Here is a 23,731-nt window from a genome sequence, read left to right as displayed (position 1 = left end):
TTTGGAGTAAAAATTATCACTAGAGTAATACATGACTCCAACAACAACAAAAAAGGATTTTATTGTATTAAAGAGAATACTGTATTAATTTGCCAAAGTTTTGTAACTTAGGAAAGGTATTACTACCTTCCTTGGATTTGTACTTTATGTTTTATGACTTAGTATACTATACTGTGGGCAACATCAGAGATGTTCATTAATGAAAATAATCATTACTATTGGGGGAAAAACTAAGAAATTCAAATACTTTCATTACTTTTGCATTATATTTCATTTTCATTACTTTCATTAAAAAATTGTTAAAAAACACACTTTAATAACTACAGGAATGTTATGATTATAGATACAGCTTATTACAAAGAGGAAGAAGAATCCTGTACAAAAGGATACTCCTCAGCCAGATATTCCCGTTTATCTTCAAGAATGTCTATAACTTTTAAAACCAAACAGGGGAAGGTGGAGAAGGACATGTAGAACTTTCCGTGGCTTGGCTCTTCCTCACACCATGGGGAAAAGCCTGGCAGCACCTCAGCCCAACGTCAGGACAGCACATGCTCCAGAATGCCCTGTCTGACCAGCTGCTCACACTTCCACCTAGGTAAGAAGTGCTGAGAGGAATCGGGGTGTGAGGGCAGGGCGGGGGGGGGGGGGGGGGGGGTGGGGAGAGGAGAGAAAAGAAAAGAAACGATTGGAAAAGAATTTAAAATTACATTTTGCATCATTAAAAAGCAGCAATTTGATTACATATTTTTCAAACAGCTAAGTGGTTAAAAGCTAAACAAGTATATTTGCTACTTTAATCAACTGAAAATTGATGCCACTTAGAACCACACTGAATTCTGATTTTTATAAATAAATTCATAGTTTGCTTAAGTTCAATTTAACTGAAGAATTCTGCATTCCAGTATGAATTTTGCTTAGTGTCTGCATTTTGGGATTTATGCACAGAAAATCCAGGGGTGAGATTCTGTGGCAGTGGATTACAAATGTGACAGCAGTTCGTTAATAAGACCAGGGAAAGGAGCATCTTCCCCATTAAGCTTTCTCTAGTATTGAGTCAGAACATTTATTCTTCTAGTAACAATAGTGGCAACTTTCCTCCTATATTGTACAAGGATTAAAAGTATCTGTAACCTACAACATGGGTACTGTTCACACACTGCTTGTGACACTGGTATCCAGCTAATGCTTGCCCTCTGTGTCCTCCTAAGAAACCACTCTCCTTCTGAGGCAGAAAGGAGCCTTCCTGTCTGACTCCCTCAAAGCACAGAGACTTAAAACGAAATGTTTACTGAAGTCTGGGCTGAGGAGGTGCAAGAAGCAAGGCAGGAAAACTTTCCAAGCTCCAAAGCTTTGGCAGGTGACCAAAGAAACCTCAAAGAAAAGACAGACATACTTGGGTAAAAACTACAAATGCTACGTCAGAAAAGTATGAGCAAATACTCTTAGAAAGTAACTGCAAGGGCACCTGGGTGTCTGACTCTGGATTTCAGCTCAGGTCATGAACTCACAGTTTACGGGATCAAGCCCCACTCTGAACTGACAGCATGAGCCTGCTTGGGATCCTCTCTCTCTGCCCCTCCACTGCTCACAAGCATGTATGTGTGCCCTCTCTCTCAAAATAAAAAATAAAAAAGTAACTGCAGCAGGAGAAACTGTCAAAATTATTCCAGGATGCGCAATGTAGCTCAGTGGCCCTGTGCACCTCACCAGTTCACAGGCCCATTCATTATGAGGCCTGTGACTAAACAAATCCCTCCTGACCAGCCAGGAAGACTCATGGGCTAAAGACACACTGCTGTCTAAACTGTTAAATGAGGTTTTAAAATGCCTTGAGAACATAAAATGTAAAAAAAAGGGGGGAAAAATTGAGTTGTTTGTTTAAGTTATTCTAATGCCTACTTAAAAGGGGGAGGAGGTTCTGATTTCTGAACAAACAGAAAATGCTTGCCATATACACAAGTATAAAGAAATGTATGCTGGGGCGCCTGAATGGCTCAGTCAGTTGAGTGTCTGACTTGATTCCGACTCAGGTCATGATCCCAGGGTGGTGAGATCTAGCCCAGTTGGGCTCTGTGCTGAGTGTGGAGCCTGTTTAATATTCTCTCTCATTCTCCCTCTCCTCCTTTCCCCTGAGTGCACTCTCTGTCCAAAAAAAAAAAAAAAAAAAAAAAAAAAAAAGTATGGCAAAAAAATGTTTCCCCTATTAATAAATGATCTACACCAGGTTCTACAGAAAACTGTAGAAAACTGGTTTTACATGTGGTCAGACATTTTAAAAATCCCTTTAATATCAATTATACTAGATAAATACATAGTAGGTAAAAAAACATATACAACTGTTTTCCATTTTTATACCTGAGGGTAGGGCAATACTGAGAGACAAGTCAAAAGCATCTCAAGGGAAAGGCTTCTGCATGGTCCACACAGAGAGTGACAATTGTTTAGTGGGGAGCAGGAAGAGGGATTCAGCTGGTTTCCAACTGCCCCAGGCCCACCTGGGCACTCCAGTGAAAAATCACCGTCTCAGCACACTAGGTGGGGAGATCAGCCACAGAGCTTGAGAAAGAAATTCAAACACAGGACGGTGCTGGAGATGCAGTTTTCTCCTGTCTTGCTTTATGAGGATAGCTTTGCTCTTGTGAATCAGAGCTTCCTGCTGGGCCCTACAGAAGGACAGATTTTTATGAGAGCATTTCTTTAGCATCTGCTTTCTATTCATTATTATCCTACTTCGAAGAGGATACTTGGGAAGGAAATTTTTGCCTTACCAACCAAAGATTTTAGGGTCCCCTGAAAATGTGTCTTTAAAATGTTAAAACTTTGGGGCGCCTGGGTGGCTCAGTCGGTTGAAAGTCCAACTTCGGCTCAGGTCATGATCTCACAAATCATGAGTTCGAGCCACAAATCGGGCTCTGTGCTGACAGCTCAGAGCCTGGAGCCTGCTTTGGATTCTGTGTCTCACTCTCTCTGCCCCTCCCCTGCTCATGCTCTGTCTCTTTCTCTCTCTCTCTCTCAAAAATAATTAAACATTAAAAATTTTTTTTTATTTTTTAGTAAATAAAAGATCCAAGAGTACTATTAAATAATTCACCCTAAGGGAACCACATAACCTCAGCATTACTTTGCTCCAGGGCATAAACAAGACATCAATGACTTAAGGGCTTTAGATACTAATTGGCTGAAAACAAAATGGGAAGGAAAGAAAGAGTGGTTTTTATTAGGTCATTTTTTGTCCTACACTAATGTGACTGCAAACAATTAAGACAGGATAAAAATAAATCTAGCTAATGTGAATGCATATGAAGTGAAAATTCATCTAATGTGAACTTGATTTCTAAGAAAACAATATATTGAGATTCACAATTTCAGTCTTTCTCTATTAAACTATTAGGTTTATATGTTAAATACTTAGAAATTTTTGATCCGTATACTCTTTGCTTGTTAAAGAACTAGGATTTAAAGGGTGATGTACAAGATGAAAGTGAGTGCTTACCACCTTTTTAATAAATTCAAAGAAAGTAGCTAAATCCAACAATTTAACAGGCCCTTAACTAGAACAAGCCTGCTTACCCAGAATAAGGCCCATTGTGATAATTTCCCAGGAACATGCTTAGTGTTATACACGTGATAATCTAATAAATTAACTTTTTCTTAGTAATATGCAACATTTGCTTCGAGTCTTTATATTCAGAAAACGGCCAAAACAGGGTATCTTATACTAAGCATAATGCTTATGATACAAATGATCATCACAAGGTAACATTTATTTTGCTACTGATTCTAACATTTCCATCACTGAACACTCTTATAAGATTTAAAGTATCTCAAGATGAGAAGTACCTGGCTATTTTTTTTTTAATAGGACTGAAGTACCATCATCAACTTCAAATTCTCCATAGTCTTTTAGACACCGCACCTGAAAAGAAAAACTGATGTTTTATCGAAATTATTTTTAATATGTAGTAACCATAAAGTCACTTTCTGTTTGTTTCTTCTCTGTGTACATGGGCCTCTAGCATCATAGAGGACTGTGGTCCTCTAGAGATGCCAAATGTCCTGTTTGGATGGGGAGGAAGAAGAATGGCAGATCTCCAAATGTATGTGTATGTCTGTGCTGCCACCAAGAAAACCCAGGGAGCTGCAGAGGGAAACAACATCATGTATTGTGTTCCCTCTGCAAATCCTGAAAAATCAAAGTACGTATCTACAAAGAAAAGAAAATGTTTTAGATGGACTCCAACTTGCCTCTTATAGGTTCTTCCAAAAATATAACAATATCTGAGAATAGGACAGAGGTAAGTCTCCAAAATGTTTTGAAGAGATTCTTCCAATCTCCTTCAATATGCAGATTCTTTCCCAGGAATAGGTAGAAGTACACCATGAAAGAATAGATGCAGAATCACATCCTAAGTATCAGGAGAGACTCTTGGTCAGAAGGTGGGAGGGTAAAGCAGCCTTTTGAAAACCATGTGTGCAACTGCCAAGATCACCAACTGACTCCAATTCTCAGTGTTGCAACAGGACACCAGGACCAGTTTTCCTCTCCCATGAGCACTCAGGACTGGAGTTTGTGCTCCTGAGTTCTCACATTGCTATGAATGAAGCCAACCCCAGCAGCAAGTTCCAGTCTTCTACTTTTCCAGGATAATTTCATGCCCTGATTCCTCTGGAATCTTACCATGACTCCCAAAGGTATTTTACTTAGTTCAAGAAATACTATTTAAGAAAAATCCCTACCACCACTACCACCTTTTTGCTTCTTTAGACTTTTATTATGGAAAATCTCGAACATATTCAAAAGTAAAAATACTAATACAATGAAACTCCATCAACTGGCATCAACAATTATCAAGATGTGGACAAACTTATTCCCTCACCTACTTCTGGATTATTCTGAAGCAAATCCTGGATACCATTTCATCTATAAATATTTTAGTATCTATTTCTACAAAATAAGATTCTTTTTATTTGTGTATTTATAATTTGTTAGAGGTTTATTAATTTTATCTTGTTCACAAAGAATTAGCTTTTGGCTTCACTGAAAAATTTTTCACTTTTTATTTTAATTCCAGTTAGTTAACATACAGTGTTGTATTAGTTTCAGGTATAAGATTCTTTTTAAAAAGCATTATCTCAATACTGTTATCACATCTTATTAATAATTTTTTAAAAAATGTTTATTTTGAGAGAATGAAAAGCTCAGACACACATGTGCATGCATGCAAGTGGGGGAGGGGCAGAGAGAGAGGGAGAGAGAGAATTCTAAGCAGGATCCACCCCACAAAGAGTGAGATCATGACCTCAGCCAAGATCAGAGTCAGATGGTTAACCAACTGATCCACCTAGGTGCTCATTAATAATTTTCATATCATGAACTATCCAGTTAGTACCCAAATTTCCCCATTTGTCTCATGAATTTTTTTATTTTTTAAAAAAAAATTTTTTTTTTCAATGTTTATTTATTTTTGGGACAGAGAGAGACAGAGCATGAACGGGGGAGGGGCAGAGAAAGAGGGAGACACAGCATCGGAAACAGGCTCCGAGCCATCAGCCCAGAGCCTGACGCGGGGCTCGAACTCACGGACCGCGAGATCGTGACCTGGCTGAAATCGGACGCTTAACCGACTGCGCCACCCAGGCGCCCCTCATGAATTTTTTTTAAAGCTGCCATGTTCAAATCAGAATCCAACAAAAGCTACACATTACATGTTTCTAACAAGTCTCCATATCTTTTAATCTATAGTTATTCCCCTTTTCCTTTCTCCCCTTGGCAATTTATTTGTTAAAGTAACTGGGTAGTTTGTTTAGTAGTTTCCCAAAAGCTAGATTTTGTTGTGGATCTTTGTGGGGTCACTTAACATGTTCCTCTATCCCTGAATTTCCTCTAAACTGGAAGTTAGGTCTAGAGGCTGGATCAGATCAGGTTTGATTTTCTGGCAAATGATGTCATTAAGCTCTTCTTCTAAGACCTCATGAAGCACAAAACATCTGGTTGTTCCTTTCTGGATGTTAGGATTGATCAGCAGGTGTAGGTATTACCTGTATTCATCCATATTCATCATTATCATCTCTACTAACTTTCACCTACCAGTTTTAGAAGCTATTTGCCTCCACACATTAAGGCTCCAAAATGGCATTAATGTAGTTCTTTTATTTCTGCTGCATTTATTAGCCAGAATTCTTCCATGAAGAAGAAATTCCCCGGGGCACCTGGCTGACTCAGTCAGTAGAGCATGCAACTCTTGATCTTGGGGTTGTAAGTTTGAGCTCCATGTTAGGTGCAGAAATTATTTTTTTTTAATTTTTTCAATTTATAAATGTTTATTTTTGAGAGAGAGACAGCATGAGCAGGGGAGGGGCAGAAAGAGAGGGAAACACAGATCCGAAGCAGGCTCCAGGCTCTGAGCTGTAAGCACAGAGACCAACGCGGGGCTCGAACTCAAAACCATGAGATCATGATCTGAGCTGAAGTTGGACACTTAACCAACTGAGCCACCCAGGCACTCCGGGTGTAGAGATTACTTAAAAAATAAACAGAAAGAAAGAAAGGAAAGAAAGGAAGGAAAGGAAGGAAAGGAAAGAAAGAAAAAGAAAGCAAGCAAGGAAGGAAGGAAGAAAGAAAAAGAAAAGGAAAAGAAAAAAAAAAGAAAGAAAAGGAAGAAAAGAATTTCCCTTGTAAACAATTTGGCTATTTGGCTACCTTGAGACAGAACTCAGGGTACAGTAAAGGCTGATAGAGATGGTTTGATCCCATTCTTTTATTTAGCACTTTTCTTTTTTTCTTTTTTAATATTTACTTATTTTTGAAAAAGAAACAGAGAACGAGGGGCAGAGAGAGAGGGAGACACAGAATCTGAAGCAGGCTCCAGGCTCCGAGTTGTCAGCATAGAGCCCGATGTGGGGCTCAAACCCACAAACAGAGAGATCATGACTTTAGCCAAAGTCAGATGCTTAACCAACTGAGCCACCCAGATGCCCCTATTTACCACTTTTCAAAATGACTTGCACCCCTCATATTTTCTAAGGGGAACCAAAAAGATTTTATTTTTTTTAACTGTTGTTATTGTTATTTGATACCATTATGCATTCATGCTTCTCACATAACTGATGTGATGCAATTCACTGAAGTTAATCATTTTGAGGCTCAGATTATTCCTTCTTTGTCCAATGAGAGATCCTTCAAATCAGCTCCCATGGTTTTAGCACTCCCCTTGCAGTCCTTGATACACTCTGCTTTCTACAAAGACAAGGAATTCCATATGCAGCTTGTGCTTTTACTTAAGACCCTGGAATCAGCCTTTCCCACCTTCCTCCCCCTTGCCCCCACCACCATTAAATCTGGTTTCCTTTAGTGGAAAATGGCATTTGGACTCCAGAATTTGGATGTTCACGGCATTGGGTTGGTTGTTGTCCTTAGGTCTTTCCAGTGAACTAAGAAACATTTTTTTAAAAAGAGAGATAATTCCCTATGAGTCCATGCTGATATTTTGAACTGCAGTTTGGGAATACAAAATTTTCACTTAATTTTTTCATTTTAATATTTGAATCTATTTTTTCTTATTTTGAAAATCTTCTCTTTGACCTCAGCTGCAGCAATTTCTTGCTTGACACGTCACCGAAGTCAAGGGTAATAAAGCAAAAATGAACTACTGGGATCACATCAAGATAAAAAGCTTCTGAACTGCAAAGGAAACAATCAACAAAACTAAAAGACAATCAACAGAATGGGAGAAGGTATTTGCAAATGACATATTGGATAAAGGGTTATTATCCAAAATCTATAAACAACTTAACCAAACTCAACACGTGAAAAACAAATGATCCAGTGAAGAAATGGGCAGAAGACATGAATAGACACTTTTCCAAAGAAGATATCCAGATGGCTAACAGACACATGAAAAGATGCTCAACATCACCCATTATCAGGGAAATACAAATCAAAACCACAGAGATACCACCTCACACCGGTCAGAGTGGCTAAAATTAACTCAGGAAACAACAGATGCTGGTGAGGATGTGGAGAAATGGGAACCCTCTTGCACTGTTGGTGGGAATGCAAACTGGTGCAGCCACTCTGGAAAACAGTCTGGAGGTTCCTCAAAAAATTTAAAATAGAACTACACCATGACCCAGCAATAGCACTACTAGGAATTTATCCAAAGGATACAGGAGTGCTGATCCATAGGGGCACATGTACCCCAATGTTTACAGCAGTGCTGTCAACAATAGTCAAATTATGGAAAGAGCCCAAATATCCATCAATTGATGAATGGATAAAGAAGATGTGGTTTATATATATAATGGACTACTACTTGACAATGAGAAAGAATGAAATCCTGCCATCTGCAACAATGTGAATGGAACTAGACGGTACTATGCTAAGTGAAATAAGTCAGTCAGAGAAAGACGGATACCATATGTTTTCACTCACATGTGGAACTTGAGAAACTTACCAGAAGAAGGAGCAGGGAAGGGGGAAAAATAATTTCAGAGAGGGAGGCAAACCATAAGAGATTCTTACATACAGAGAACAAACTGAGAGTTGAGGGAGGGGGTGGGGGAGAGGGGAAAATGGGTGATGGGCATTGAGGAGGCCATGAGTTGAGACGAGCACTGGGTGTTGTGTGTAAGTGATGAATAATGGGAATCTACCCCCAAAACCAAGAGCATACTACGTACACTGTATGTTAGTTAACTTGACAATAAATTACATTAAACAAAATAAAATAAAATAAAATAAGAAAAGAAAAAAGGAAAAAGAAAATCTTGGCTACTGGTGACATTACTTTTTTGCTTGATTTGTCAATATATAAAATGTTTCAAAAGAACAGTAATGACATTACTAATATGATTACTATACTAAAAACAGTTTAAAATTTCTTTGCAATTCTTTTCAGTTTTTTTAAAAAATTTAAAAAATTTTTATTTTAGAGAGAGAGAGAGAGAGAACGAGCAGGGGAGGGGCAGAGAGAGAAGGAGACACAGGATTCAAAGCAGATTCCAGGCTCTGAGCTGTCAGCACAGAGCCTGATGTGGGGCTCGAACCCACGAACCACGAGATCATGACCCGAGCTGAAGTTGGACACTTAACCGACTGAGCCACCCAGGCACCCCCATTTTTTAAATAATGTTAAAAAAAATTTTTTTTTAAATGTTCATCTTTTTTTAAGTTATTTATTTTTGAGAGAGAAAATGCACATGCACTCACATGTGCTATGCAGCAAAGGGGCAGAGAGAGAGGGAGACAGAGAATCAGAAGCAGGCTCTGTGCTATCAGTACAGAACCCAATGCAGAGCTCAAACTTGTGTACTGTGAGATCATGACCTGAGCCAAAGTCCAAAGCTTAACTGACTGAGCCACCCAGGCACCCCTGTAATTCTTTTCATCCTCAGAACACATCCATTGGGGGGGTGGGTGCCTGGGTGACTGAGTCAATTGGTTAAGCGTTTGACTCTTGATTCTGGCTCAGGTCATGATCTCATGGTTCATGAGATAGAGCCCTGCATCGGGTTCTGTGCTGGCAACATGGAGCCTGCTTAAGACTCTCTCTCAAAATAAATAAATAAGCTTAAAAAAAAAAAAAAAACTAAAATAATTCCTCTTTGACTAATCTACCAACTTGAAACACAGGTTCATTTGTTTTGTTCTGCTTTCAAAATCTGTAGGTTGGTTTTCTACTTTAATTTTTTAATATGTAAAATATATACATGTTTCCAAAGTTAACACTGTGAAAACAGGTATGTTCAGAAAATTTTCAAAAAAAGAAAAGAAAAGAAAAGACAATTTCCACTATTCTATCCTATTCCCGCCATCCCCCTACAGGTAACATTTTTGGTTTGGATGTATGTTTCCTTTCTGTTTCAAGTTAAGTTAATAAATATTCATACATACCCCTCATTTTAGATAAAAGTCAGCACAATTTATTCATTAAAGAAAAACCCATTTTAAAAGGTATTCTTACTTCTATATATAGGCTTTTCGGAGGTTTCATATCTTGTGTGATGTCCAAACCTCCATCTCCTCCCAGTGACCTCATATAAGTAGCAAGGGACTTTTTATAATGATTAAACCACTCCATCTGCAAACACAGAGATGATCATTTGACAAAATTAGAAGAAAGAAACTTGCAAAAACTGTATACTCATCCTTTTATAAATAGCACATTTCCCCACATGGATCATTACTGACCATTCATTCATTTAAACTACAAGTATTGCTTGCTGTGAACCAGGCCCTGTTCTGGGTATTTAGGATGGATCATTTACCAAGTGAACAAAAATCTCCATTCTCACAGAACTTATATGCCAGCATACTTAAACACAGACCAGAAGCAGAACCATGAAAAATATACCATTTCAGAATTATGATCTCTCCAAATTATATTGATGGTTTTTCTGAAAACCATAAAACCCTGCTGAGAAAAACACCCAAGTATTTATCACTGATGAGTGGATAAGGTATGTATATCTGTACAATGGATTATTATTTAGCCACACATCAGAATAGAGTTCTGATAATGTCAGTAACATAGATAATCTTAAAAACATGCTAACTGAAAGGCACAAAAGGCCACGTATTACATAATTCCACCTATATGAAAAACCCATAGTAGGCAAATCTATAAAGAGAGAAAGTAGATTAGTAATCTCCAGGGGCTGGGAAGAGAGGAGAAAACATGAAATAACTGATAATGGATACACAGTTTCTTTTGGGGGTGATGACAATGTCTTGGAATAAGATGTTGGTAGTAGATGCACAACTCTGAATATACCAAAAAACACTGAATTGTATACTTTAAAAGAGTAAATTTTATGCATATAAATTTTGCCTTAGTAAATCTGTTAATTTTTTTCATTGTTGAAACATATTACAGACCTAAATATATGGAGGGATTACCACATTCACAATTCAGTATTATAATATCAACTCTATGTATTCAATTCAATCTCAATCTATGTATTCAATTCAATCTCAATCAAAATCTCATTTAAAAAAAAATAGAACCTGACAAATTGAGTCTAAAATTTACATGGAAATTCAAAGGGCCCAAAACAGTTGAGACAATTGAAAAAGAAGAACAAGATGGGTATGCTTGCTGAAGACTTATAAAGGTACAATACAGAACTGGCATAAGGACAAATAAATTAAAAGAACACAAGGGAAAGTCTCCTATCCTAAATCCCCAGATATACTGATACTCAATTTATGAAAAAAAGTGGTACCATGCACAGAGCAATGGGGAAAGGAGGTCCTCCTTTCCAATTAAATGGTGCTGGATCATCTCAATATCCATATCCAAAATGCAAGCTGACTTTTAACATTATATACAAAAACCAATGCCACTACTGCAGATGTCCTTGTGAAAGGTAAAACAACATAGCTCTTAAGAAACTACACAGAAAAACACCTTCATAACCCTCATTAGAAAGTGTGTGTGTATGTATGTGTGTACATATGCATGCAACCTCAGGTTCAATAATGCACCTGAATGACTCACAAAGCTCTAGAAAGCACTACACTTACAATCACAATTTTACTATAGCGAGAGGGATAATTATCAGAACCAGCCAAAGGAAGACACACAGAGTGAGGTCTGGGAGGGTACTAGAGGGGCCAAGGGCAGGTCACCCCAAAATGGGCCACTTTGGCATGAAGACTATTTTGAGTTAAAAAGTAGATTCAGGGGTGCCTGGGTGGCTCAGTAGGTTAAGCGTCCAGACTTCAGCTCAGGTCATGATCTCACAGTTCGTGAGTTCGAGCCCGGTGTCGAGCTCTGTACTGACAGCTCAGAGCCTGGAGCCTGTTTCAGATTTGGTTTCCCTTTCTCTTTGCCCCTCCCCTGTTCATGCTACGTCTCTCTCTCAAAAATAAACATTAGGGGCGCCTGGGTGGCGCAGTCGGTTAAGCGTCCGACTTCAGCCAGGTCACGATCTCGCACTCCGTGAGTTCGAGCCCCGCGTCGGGCTCTGGGCTGATGGCTCAGAGCCTGGAGCCTGTTTCCGATTCTGTGTCTCCCTCTCTCTCTGCCCCTCCCCCGTTCATGCTCTGTCTCTCTCTGTCCCAAAAATAAATAAACGTTGAAAAAAAAAAATTAAAAAAAAAAAACAAAAACATTAAAATTTTTTTCCAAAAAAATAAATAAATAAACCAGTATATTCAGGAAAAGCTCTTTACCTCCCCTACAACTGCCTTAAAAAAATTTAGATAGAGGACCTGCTCTAGGAAGAGAGCTACCACCATAGACAACTATATTATGCTATGAACAAGGTATGGTAGACAAGGAAGAACCTAGCAAGGACAGTTTGATGCAAGTCCTCTCTTTGTTTCATTGTTTCTGTGGGCCCAACAAAGATCTGTTTACCAAATATCTGCTCTTTTTCATTCTTCCTAAGGATTACTTACATTCTTTCCCTTTGAAGTCCTAAACCCCTAACTCTTAGGGTGCCTGGTTGGCTCAGCCAGTAGAGCATGTGTCTGTTGATCTGAATCTTGAGTTCAAGACCCATGCTGGGTATAGACCTTACTTTAAGAAAAAACAAAAACAAAACATGTATACCTCATTTTGCCTCACTATCTTTGGAATTTCCATGTCTGTGTGGATTCCCAGTATGTATGAAGTTAAATTTGATTTTTCTCCTGTGTTAAATTCGACTCTTAGTCTGGCTAGGACCTTGAAAAGAACAGGACATCCTTATTCCCTGACAGTAAGCAAACATGAAGCTCTAGGGTCCTCTCCCTATAGAATCATGACACATCATACTCTTGGCACAATGATGTGTAACAGTACACACAAAGCACTATCAACCAGGGAGGCTCACACAAGCTTTGGTGTCCAGAATTTTTACTGGGGTTTCATCACACACGCACCATTGCTTGAATCACTATCCATGTGACTGAGCATCATCTCCATCTCTAACTCCCCTCTCCTCTCTGGAAATTAGACTGACATTAAGAGATTCAAAGTCTCAAACCAAAGAAGATAGCAGGAACCCCTGAATTTATAGCCATTTAGTCACAAGGGAGGGTGGCCCTGGGAACACCCAAAACCTGTGGCAGGTGTCTGCAGAGGGCAGTCTTAGCCTGTCAAGTTCAGTCTAACTCTACATAGTTAGTGTCAGAAGCTACTGCAAACCTGCTACAGGTAAGTACTACCATCCTCATTTTGTAAATGAGGGAATTCAGGCCTAGAGAGAACTCAAGTAACTTGCCCAAGATTAGATAGTGACAAGGACAATGTCTGAACCTAGGTTTACTTGACTCTAGTCCTGTGTCCTTAAATACTGGGCTAGCTCTGTGCCTTAGTGACTGGACAAATGAAGAGTATTCATGTTGACTAGGAAAGGGCATGCGCACATGCACACATACACACTCATCTAAATAATAATGCCAGTTTTTAATCCTACTGATGCATCACTAATAAGTAACATAATGGGACCCTTTACTTTGTCAATAACAGAGGTTTCCACATAGCATTTAGAATTACTCCTAAATTCTTATCACAGTATATACCAAATAAATACAAGCCAAAAATTGCTGAAAAACAGATGTTAAACACAAAGAGAAATACTGTAAATACTTTCACAGGACAATGCCAGAACCAGCATTTTCCAGATCAGAAACGTGAACAACAGTGCTAACTTACTTCTTCAGCAGACATGTGAAACCGTAAAGCATTTGGCAAGACACTGCCATACTCCCACCTGAGTGCTCTGATCCGAAGCAGTCGATCATACCTAGGACAAGAAGAAGGTATGAGACCACATAACTATAAGAAGACACCTTTGGGACAACAGGGATACACAAATATGGACAGGACAGGTGTGGTGAAGGCTTCTTCATTTCTCAATGTTTGAGAACGGTACAGTGGTCATGTGAAAAAAGATCCAAAAAGGACCTTATTTCTTAGAGATGCATACTAAAATATTCAGTAGTAAAAGGCCATGATGTTCTAGATTAATTTAGCACAGACAAATAAAACAAGATGAAGCAAATATGGCAAAATGTTAAAAATTGTTAAACTTAGATGATGGCTCCCTGGAGGGGGGGGAGGTTCATAATATTTTTCATAATATTCTAGTTTTATGAAAACTGCATTTTTCATGATTAAAAAAATAATAATGGAAAAAAGATAAGTATTTAGAATGCTTGCCCAGGAAAAACAAATGTAAGAATTTCTGTTATCCATTCAAAATGGTTAATTAGGAAACCACGTGCAAAATCCTCCATTGTTTCCTGCCACTCCAAGCAAAAACTGAGAAGCTTACAGGTATGCTACAGTACAGCGTCGATTTCTTAACAAGGAACAGTGTCGAAATTTGATGGTTGGTATCAAATCACTTTGTCCACCTGATTTCACTTCATTCCTGGGAAGAACATTTACAGAAAAGAACATTAAAAAAGAAAAAGAAGAAGAAAAGAATGAATATGTATATTTTAGCTAAGTAAAATGTTCAAAGCCAACTGACAAAGGACTTCCATGTTTGTTTTTGCGCATTTATATAATCAGCAGTTAATGTAACCAAATAGTACCTGCCTCCACATCAGAGCTTTTATTATGTTAAAAGATAAAAAAGCCAAAAGCTAACTAATTTACTTAAGATCACGCTATCAGCATTTCATTTAACCATTTGGTATTTTGCATTTCTGCATACTGATTAATCTCAATTGTTTTCAAAAGACATAGTGTTAACTCACCTTTTGGAATTCCTTTATCATGCTAGTATAAGAGACAAACCTAACATAATGGTTTAAGATTATGGTCTTTTATCATGTTTTTATTTTAAAAGGAACTACTCTTCCAAATCTTTGGAATAAAGTGAGCTAAAACGGAGTCAAAATGGTCCTTCTTCACTCATCCCACAAATATTTATTGATCTTCAACTACATGCATGTCCTATACTGCAGTGTTCTTCACACAGAGAGGGAAAAACTTTGGTTTTACCCTAAAATGTACATCTCCTTAGATATTAGCCAAGTATCACATTTAAAAACCAGATTAATTAATGGGCACAGAGTTTCAGTATTACAGGATGAAGGGTTATGAGGATGGATGGTGCAGATAGCTGTGTAACATTATGCACATATTTAATACTACTGAACTATGCACTAAAATGATTAAGATGACAAATTTATGTTATTTGTATTTTACCGTAAAAAAATAGGAAAAAAAACAAAAATAAAAACAAAACAAGAGGGAAGTATATAATAAACTAAGAGGGAAGTATGTAGCAATCCAGACCTTCCTAAAGAAGGAAAAAAATGTCTCATACACAACCTAACCTCATACCTAAAGGAGATGGAAAAAGAACAACAAATAAAACCCAAAACTAGCAGAAGAGAAATAATAAAGATTAGAGCAGAAATCAATGATATCAAAATAAAAAAGCCAGTAGAACAGATCAATGAAACCAGCAGCTGGTTCTTTGAAAGAATTAACAAAATTGATAAACCCATAGCTAGATTTATTAAAAAGAAAAAGGATTCAAGTAAATCATGAATGAAAGAGGAGAGATGACAACCAACACTGCAGAAATACAATCATTAATAAGAGAATATTATGAACAATTATATGCCAACGAATTGGGCAATCTGTAAAAAACGGGTAAATTCTTAGAAACATATAAACTACCAAAACTGAAAACAGGAAGAAATAGAAAATTTGAACAGACCCATACCCAGTAAAGAAACTGAATCCAACAAACAAGAGTCCAGGGCCGGATGGCTTTCCAGGGGAATTCTACCAAACATTTAATGAAGAGTTAACACCTATTCTCTTGAAACTGTTCCAAAAAATAGAAATGGAAGGAAAACTTCCAAATATATTCTATGAAGCCAGCATTACACTGATTCCAAAACCAGACAAAGACTCCATTAAAAAGGAGAACTACTGACCAATTTCCCTGATGAACATGGATGCACAAATTCTCAAGATACTAGCAAACTGAATCCAACAATACATTAAAATAATTATTCACCACGATCAAGTAGGGTTTATTCCTGGGGTGCAGGACTGGTTCAAGATCCCCAAAATAATCAACATGGTATAGTACATTAATAAAAGAAAGGATAAGAACCACACGATTCTCTCAATAGGTACAGAAAAAGCATTTCACAAAATACAGCATCGTTCCTTGATAGAAAACCCTCACAAAACCCTCTGTAGGGACAAAGGGATCATGCCTCAAGTTCATAACGGCCATATACAAAAGACCCACAGCTAACATCATCCTCAACGGGGGAAAACAGAGCTTTCCTCCTAAGGTCAGGAACATGACGGGGATGTATGCTCTCACCACTGTTGTTCAACAAAGTGTTGGAAGGCCTAGCCTCAGCAATCAGACAACACAAAGAAGAAGTCAAACTTTCAGTCTTCACAGATGACATGATACTGTACGTGGAAAACCTGAAAGACTCCACCAAAAAACTGCTAGAACTGATACACGAATTCAGCAAAGTCTTAGGATATAAAATTAACGTACGAAAATCAGTTGCATTTCTATACACCAATAATGAAGCAGCAGAAAGAGAAATCGAGGAATCAATCTCATTTACAATTGCCCCCAAAACCATACCTAGGAATAAACCTAACCAAAGAGGTAAAAGATCTGTACACTGAAAATTATAGACAGCTTATGAAAGAAACTGAAGACATAAAGAAATGGAAAAACATTCCATGCTCATGGTTTGGAAGAACAAATATTGTTAAAATGTCAATACTACCCAAAGCAATTTGCATATTCAATGCAATCCCTATCAAAACAACACCAGCATTCTTCACAGAGCTAGTAAAAACAATCCTAAAATTTGTATGGAACCAGAAAAGACCTCAAATAGCCAAAGTAATGTTGAAAAAGAAAACCAAAGCTGGATGTTTCACAATTCCGGACTTCAAGCTGTATTACAAAGCTGTAATTATCAAGATAGCATAGCACTGGCACAAAAACAGACACTCGGATCAATGGAATAGAATAGAGAACCCAGAGATGGACCCACAAATGTATGGCTAACTAATCTTCAACAAAGCAGGAAAGACTATCCAGTGGAAAAAAGACAGTCTCTTCAGCAAATGGTGTTGGGAAAACTGGACAGTGACATGCACACAAATGAAGTGGACCACTTTCTTACATCACACACAAAAATAAACTCAAAATGATGAAAGATCTAAATGTAAGATAGGAAACCATCAAAATCCTAGAGGAAAAAACAGGCAACAATCTCTTTGACCTTGGGAGCAGGAACTTCTTACTAGACATGTCTCTGGAGACAAGGGAAACAAAAGCAAAAATGACCTATCGGGACCCCATCAAGATGAAAATCTTCTGCACAGCAAAGTAAATAATTAACAAAACTAAAAGGTAACTGATAGAATGGGAGAAGATATTTGCAAATGACATATCAGATAAACGGTTAGTACCCAAAATGTATAAAGAACATATCCAACTAGGGGCGCCTGGGTGGCTCAGTCAGGGAAGCATCTGACTCTCAGTTTCAGCTCAGGTCATGATCTTATGTTTTGTGAGTCGAGCCCTGCATCGGGCTCCAAGCTGACAGTGAGGAGCCTGCTTGGGATTCTCTCTCTCCCTCTCTCTCTGCCCCTCCCTTGCTCACTCTATCTCTCTCAAAATGAATAAACATAAAAAAAAAATTTTTTTTTAATTAAAGAAAAAAATAAAGAACATATCAAATTCAACACCCAAAAAACAAATAACCCAGTGAAGAAATGGGCAGAAGACACAAATAGACACTTTTCCAAAGAAGACATCCAGATGGCAAACAGACACCTGAAAAGATGCTCAACATCATTCATCATCAGGGAAATGAAAATCAAAACCACAATGAGGTGCCACCTCACACCTGTCAGAATGGCTAAAATGAACAATCAGGAAACAACAGATGCTGGTGAGGATGCAGAGAAATAGGAACACTTTTGCACTGCTGGTGGGAATGCAAACAGGTACAGCCATTCTGGACAATAGCAGGGAGGTTCCTTAAAAAAATTAAAAATAGAACTACCCTACAACCCCACAATTGCACAATTGTATTTAAAAGGGAACATCAACAAGGTTTATAGCAGCACTATCTACAATAGCCAAATTATGGAAAGAACCCAAATGTCTACTGACTGATGAATGTATAAAGAAGACATGGTGTATATATACACAATAGAATATTTCTCAGCAATCAAAAGGAATGAAGTCTTGCCACTTGCAACATTGTGGAACTGGAGTGTATTATGCTAAGTGAAAAAAGTCAGTCAGAGAAAGATAAAAATCATATGATTTCACTCAAATGTGGAATTTAAGAAACAAAACAGATGAAAATACAGGAAGGGAAGGAAAACTAAGATAAAAAGAGAGAGGGAGGCAAACCATAAGAGACTCTTAAATACAGAGAACAAACTGAGGGTTGCTGAAGGGGTGCTGGGTGGGGGGATGGGCTAAATGGGTGAAGGGCATTAAGGAGGGCACTTGTTGGGATGACCACTGGGTTTTATATGTAAGTGATGAACCACTAAATTCTACTCCTGAAACCATTAAAAAATAATAAAAAACAAAAACCTAATTAAAAAATAAAATAAAATATCAATCTCATCAAAACTTACACATCAGACTGGTTTTGTTCATACAAAGCTTTCATCTCTTCCAGAACTTGCCTGAGTCCATCCTCCTAGAACATATAAAATGGCATTAATACACATCCATTAATTCCTCTACTAAGTCTATAGCAATATTTCATCAACCCTATGTTTATCTTTGATTTATACTAAATCTTATCAAAAAGAAGTAATCCTTCATACCTCTAGGATTGGCTCTAACAAGTGTCAGTGAGGATGAGGAGAAATTGGAACCCTCAAGCACTGCAGATAGGAATGTAAAGTGGTAGAGCCCTATTGAAAACAATATGATTGTTCCTCAAAAAGTTATTTATTTATTTTTTTGTGAGAGACAGGGTGCAAGAGCAAGGGACAGAAAGAGGGAGAGAGACAGAGAATCCTCCAAGGGTCAAAGACAGAGAGAGATGTGGGGCTCACCCAGTGAGGGGCTCATGTTCACCCAAAGCAGGGCTCGAGCTCACCTGATGCTGGGCTTGAACTCATGAACTGTGAGATCATGACCTGAGCAGAAGTCAGATGCTTAACTGAGTCACCCAGGCACCCTCCTCAAAACATTTAACATATAATTACCATATTATCCAGCAAGTATTCAAGAGAACTGAAAACGTATGTTCATTCAAAACCTTGTACATAAATGTTCAGAACAGCACTTTTTTTTTTTTTTTTTTTTTTTTTGGAGAGAGCATGCACATGCACAAGCAGGGAAGGGGCAGAGGGAGAGGGAGAGAGAGAATCTTAAGCAGTCTCCACGCTCAGCACGGAGCCTGACACAGAGCTTGATCTCACGACTGTGAGATCATGACCTGAGTCAAAATTAAGAGTCAGATGCTTAACTGACTGAGCCACCCAGGTGCCCCCAGAGCAGCATTATTTATGGCAGCTACAAAATGGAAACACCCGAATATCCATTAACTGATGATATGCCAAATATGGTATATTCACTCAATGGAATGTTATTTGGCCATCAAAAGGAATGACAGGGAATCCAGACCAAAAAAACCAGTGGTTGACTAAAGCTGCTACAAAAGCTACAGGTAGTAGGTGGTAGGTAGCTACAAAAGGGAAAAGGGAACCCTGAGGATGACAGAAATTTTGACCGTAGCACTGGTTACATGGATATATATACTAGTAAAACTAAAAAATGTGCTAAATTTGTACTTTGTTGTATACAAATTACACTTTGATAAAACTAACGACAAAAAAACAACAGTCCTACAAAGCAATAAGGTATGATAAAAGTATGTAAATAACTTTTTAAAAAATTTTTTATTTGATGTTTATTTTTGAAGGAGAGAGGCAGAGCATGAGTGGGGGAAGTGCAGAGAGAGAGGGAAACAATCTGAAGCAGGCTGCAGGCTCTGAGCTGTCAGCACAGAGCCCGACGTGGGGCTCGAACCCACAAACTGTGAGATCGTGACCTGAGCTGAAGTTGGATGCTTAACCGACTGAGCCACCCAGGCGCCCCTAAATAACTTTTTATTTATAAAAATATTTAATATAAATAATATAGAAATATTTACAGAATATTCCTTTTATCAGCAAATAATATTTTCAGGAATACCTGAAAACTCCTGTATAATCAATAGATCTGCAGGTATACAGAAGACAAGTGTGAAATAATTTTGCGAAAATACACACATGCTTTCAGATTTAGATTTTTTAATCTTATAGTGAAAACTGCACTATTTTGTGTTCCCACCTCAGGCTGGAAGTCCAAGATAATTTGCCTAAAAACTCACTTAAATTATTACCCGTTCTGCATATAGAAAGTGGACAATCATTTCAATTTGCTGAACACAGTACCTAACACTGAGAGAGAATGAACAAGGAAGAGTCCTTGCTCTAAACTGAGTGACTATCATCTTCCTGGAAGGAATGATTCTTGAAGGGTCGAGTGGGGTCATGGGTCTATGGCCTGCAAATCACTCAGGTGGATTGGACTGTCCCTGCTTGGCTGTGTCAAAGACTCACCAGCTTCCAGGCTGCTGAGTCACCTGGCTAGCAGGTGAGTTTGTCAGTGGAAGGTGCACATGGAACAAAAACTGCAAAAGGTGCTCTGCCAAACTAAGACCTAGAAAAAGGAGGGATCTGGGATGCCTGGGTGGCTCAGTCCGTTAAGCATCCAACTTCAGCTCAGGTCTGATCTCACAGTTCGTGAGTTTGAGCCCCAAATCAGGTTCTCTGCTGTCAGCACAGAGCCTGCTTTGGAGCCTCTGTCTCCCTCTCTCACTGCCCCTCCCCTGATCATATTATCTTTCTTTCTTTTTTTCTTTCTTTCTTTCTCTCTCTCTCAAAAATAAATTAAAAAAATTAAAAAAAGGAAGGATCTTACAACTTCTAAGTTCCACCCCTGGGCCCTCCAAAAGTGGTCAAGCAACACTTAACTTAAAATTTGAGTGAAACAGAGAGCTGGACTAAGGGTTTGGTTGGCTAGCTCCTGTTGGACAAGTCTCTGCCTCTTTGGGTTTGTTTCCTCTTACGGTAGATGACCTTCAAAATGCCTGGTTGTCCAACTGCAGTCATATTTAAGAGTCTGAACCCCTCGGCATTCCAGCATCTCTGCTGAACCTCCCACCATTGTCTCCTAACTTTTTAAATGAGTTTAAACAGTCCTGAAAGAACAACAAACTGAAATCTAGGAAATCTGTGTTCAAGGTGAGGCTCTGCATTCAATATGCTCCAAGTTCAGACAAATCCCTTAACTTGATCTATAATTTCTCTTGGCTCAGTCTCATCTGCAAAATGACCCAACTGTCCAACCACGTGCTCTTTAATGTTCAAAACAAAACTCGCCTTTCCCCAAACACTCTTCCTCCTGAAATCTGATACAGTCCCTGAGAGAGAATTTCCCTGAGACTCCCTCTCATTCATTACCCACCCCCATCCTAACAGTTACAAGTCCTGTTTGCCTTGTCTCTGAAACTCAAGACACTGATTTCCAGGCCCAGCAACCAAACACAGTCTGTATGATCCAGACCCATAACCATCTCATTGACTCTGTTCTTTCTTGTCTCCAACTCATTTCCCCCATAGTGCTGCCATCATTATCCTCAAAACATAAAAAACTGCCCTATCACTCTCCTGTCTAAAATCCTTTACCAGTTTCCAAATGCCTTGTGCATGACCACTGAACTCTCTTAGGCCTAGAACCCACCTTCCTAGCCTCTGCACACACCCTGTCAGTCATCCCTACCTATGTGACCATGTGTCTCTGCACTGGCTGCCATGCCTATCTTCCTTCTCAGAGTGGTCCCCTCATCCTTCCATGTGTGGCTCAAATGCCTGCTCCTCTACCCCAGACCACACCAACATTGATTGCTCCTTATGCTCCTCTCTGGTGTCATCACACTGCATTCTGTTACTCCTTTCTGTGCCCCTCTCCCAGCAGAACATGCCCTGGCTCCAAATAGCGGCTGCTCTATGAGAAGGGAAGCAGTCAAGTATAAAATTTAGAGTGCAGGTCTTGAGCCAGACTGTCAGGGTTTAAATCCTAGCTTTACTTCTTATTAGCTATGGGCAAAAAAATTCCCCTAAGCGTCTGTGTATATGGCTGGAAAAAATGGTTTAAATCTCAGAGTTCTTATGAGAATAAGATTAACGTAGGCCACGTGCTTATCACCCTGTTGTCGGTAGTAACAAAAATAAGAATGATTGTTATAGTAGCAGCGGTAGAAAGAAAATAAATAGCAAACACTGACTTCACTGCTGTGTGTCAGGCATTGTTCAGAGAACTTGACATATACCAACTTGCAGAGCCCTCACTACGGGAAGAGTTGACTACTATTATTACCAACTTTCCCGTTTTTGTAGAGGAAACTGGCAGCACAGACGGCATGAGTAACTGCCCCACAGTCACATGATGGAGTCAGAATCCCAGTCTGGCTCTACAGGACTAGCTTCTGCCAGAGTACTCAACAAATGCTAGATTGTTATCAGGAAACCAAGAAATGCTTGATCAAAGACAGGAACAAGAAATAAAGCCATACATGAAAAAACACTGAAGGACATACACTCATGAGGAAATTCACCAAATCGCTGGGGGACATAAACATGAATGCACTCTCTTTCCTGCTATATTTTGTCTTTCCGTGTTCCAAAATTTCTGTTCCCGACTAGAGCTGAGAAAGCACACCCTCAGGGGATATGCAGGTTAGAATCCCTGGGAGCCAGATCCTCTTACAGTCCTCCCACGAGCCCCAGGCCAGCCCCAAGGCCGCCCCCAGCGCTTCCGAGACCCCGCCCCTTCAGCACGACCCGCCCGGTGAAACTCCATCCTCCCTTACATTGAAGGCTGGCAGCTGCCCTTCTGGCGCGCGGTGCAGCTCGCGGACCAGCTCCATGGCCTTTTCGCAGAACATGTCGGACGCGCCCCGGCCCCGCAGCTTCCTAAACCGACCGCTCTCACGCCAAACAGTCGCTGGGTTCACGGCCCCCTCTCTAAGGTACTATGGTTCGCAGTCCCACAGCCGCAGATACTCGCCTCCGCCTCCGCTTTGGCGCCAAACACACCCAGCCAATAATAACACGCTCCTGGGCCTCGCGGCTTATGGCGGCTGTGAAGGGACATTTGCCTCTACTGCGCAGCCGCACAACAGATGGGGAAGCGGTGCCTCCTTCTCTAGGGAAACCCCCGCAGCTGGGGGAGCGTAGTGGCCCTGGGTTCCAGCCTGTAGGCTGAGCAGAGACTTTCGAGTTCCCAAGCGCCACTCGCGAGATGTGCACATCTTTGTTCTTCCTTTTTCCATTTGATTCATTTTTGTTTAGGTTCAAAAGTGGTTGCACTTTGAGGTTGAGAAAAAACTCAGAAACTTGTGCATTAATGTTCTGACGCAGCATTTTAGTTTTGCAGTGTGCTTTTTTTGTTCGATAGAAGAGGAAAAGCAAGTTTTATTGGGTATCTCCTGTGTGGTATGGGCTGTGACATATTTCATTTAATTCTCACGATTAACCTGAGGTGGCTTTTAAGACTCTTGGTACTGATTAGAAAACAAGTTAGATAACCTTTTTTTTTTTTTTTTTTTTTAAAGTAAGCTCCTCACCCAAGGTGGGGCTTGAGTTTATGACCCCGAGATCAAGAGTCACATGCTCTACCCACTGAGCCCGCCAGGAGACCC

At 39.3% G+C, this 23,731-nt stretch overlaps 1 protein-coding gene across 2 annotated transcripts; it reads right to left on the bottom strand.

Moving 5' to 3' along the window:
• Positions 1-36: 36 nt before the first annotated feature.
• GINS1 (GINS complex subunit 1) lies at positions 37-23,191 on the bottom strand. 2 transcript variants are annotated; one of them, XM_043604741.1, is made up of 7 exons: positions 22,901-23,191; positions 18,606-18,670; positions 14,269-14,367; positions 13,647-13,737; positions 9,966-10,082; positions 3,852-3,919; positions 37-615 (listed from the first exon to the last, which is right to left on the bottom strand). In XM_043604741.1, exons 1-7 carry the CDS (start codon positions 22,973-22,975, stop codon positions 540-542), a joined length of 591 nt encoding a protein of 196 aa, XP_043460676.1. In that variant the 5' UTR covers positions 22,976-23,191; the 3' UTR covers positions 37-539. The 2 variants fall into 2 exon arrangements, with proteins under 2 accessions (XP_043460676.1, XP_043460675.1); XM_043604740.1 differs by having other exon boundaries at positions 37-608; positions 3,844-3,919; positions 22,901-23,185.
• Positions 23,192-23,731: the final 540 nt, after the last annotated feature.

The sequence above is a fragment of the Prionailurus bengalensis genome, chromosome A3 (assembly GCF_016509475.1).
Source record: "Prionailurus bengalensis isolate Pbe53 chromosome A3, Fcat_Pben_1.1_paternal_pri, whole genome shotgun sequence".
Classification (NCBI taxonomy): domain Eukaryota; kingdom Metazoa; phylum Chordata; class Mammalia; order Carnivora; family Felidae; genus Prionailurus; species Prionailurus bengalensis.
The sequence above is the reverse complement of the archived record's forward strand: the minus strand, read 5'-3'. Positions and strand labels throughout refer to the sequence as shown.

What these genes read in the sequence shown, in the direction of transcription:
- GINS1 (XM_043604741.1), bottom strand. Translation starts at nt 22,975, where the DNA reads ATGTTCTGCGAAAAGGCCATGGAGCTGGTCCGCGAGCTGCACCGCGCG. An exon ending in GAACAAAACCAGTCTGATGT is followed by an intron (nt 14,368 to 18,605) that starts GTAAGTTTTGAT and finishes TGTTCTTCCCAG; the next exon opens with GAATGAAGTGAAATCAGGTG. An exon ending in TCAGTCCTATTAAAAAAAAA is followed by an intron (nt 616 to 3,851) that starts ATAGCCAGGTAC and finishes ACACCCCGATTC; the next exon opens with CTCTCAGCACTTCTTACCTA.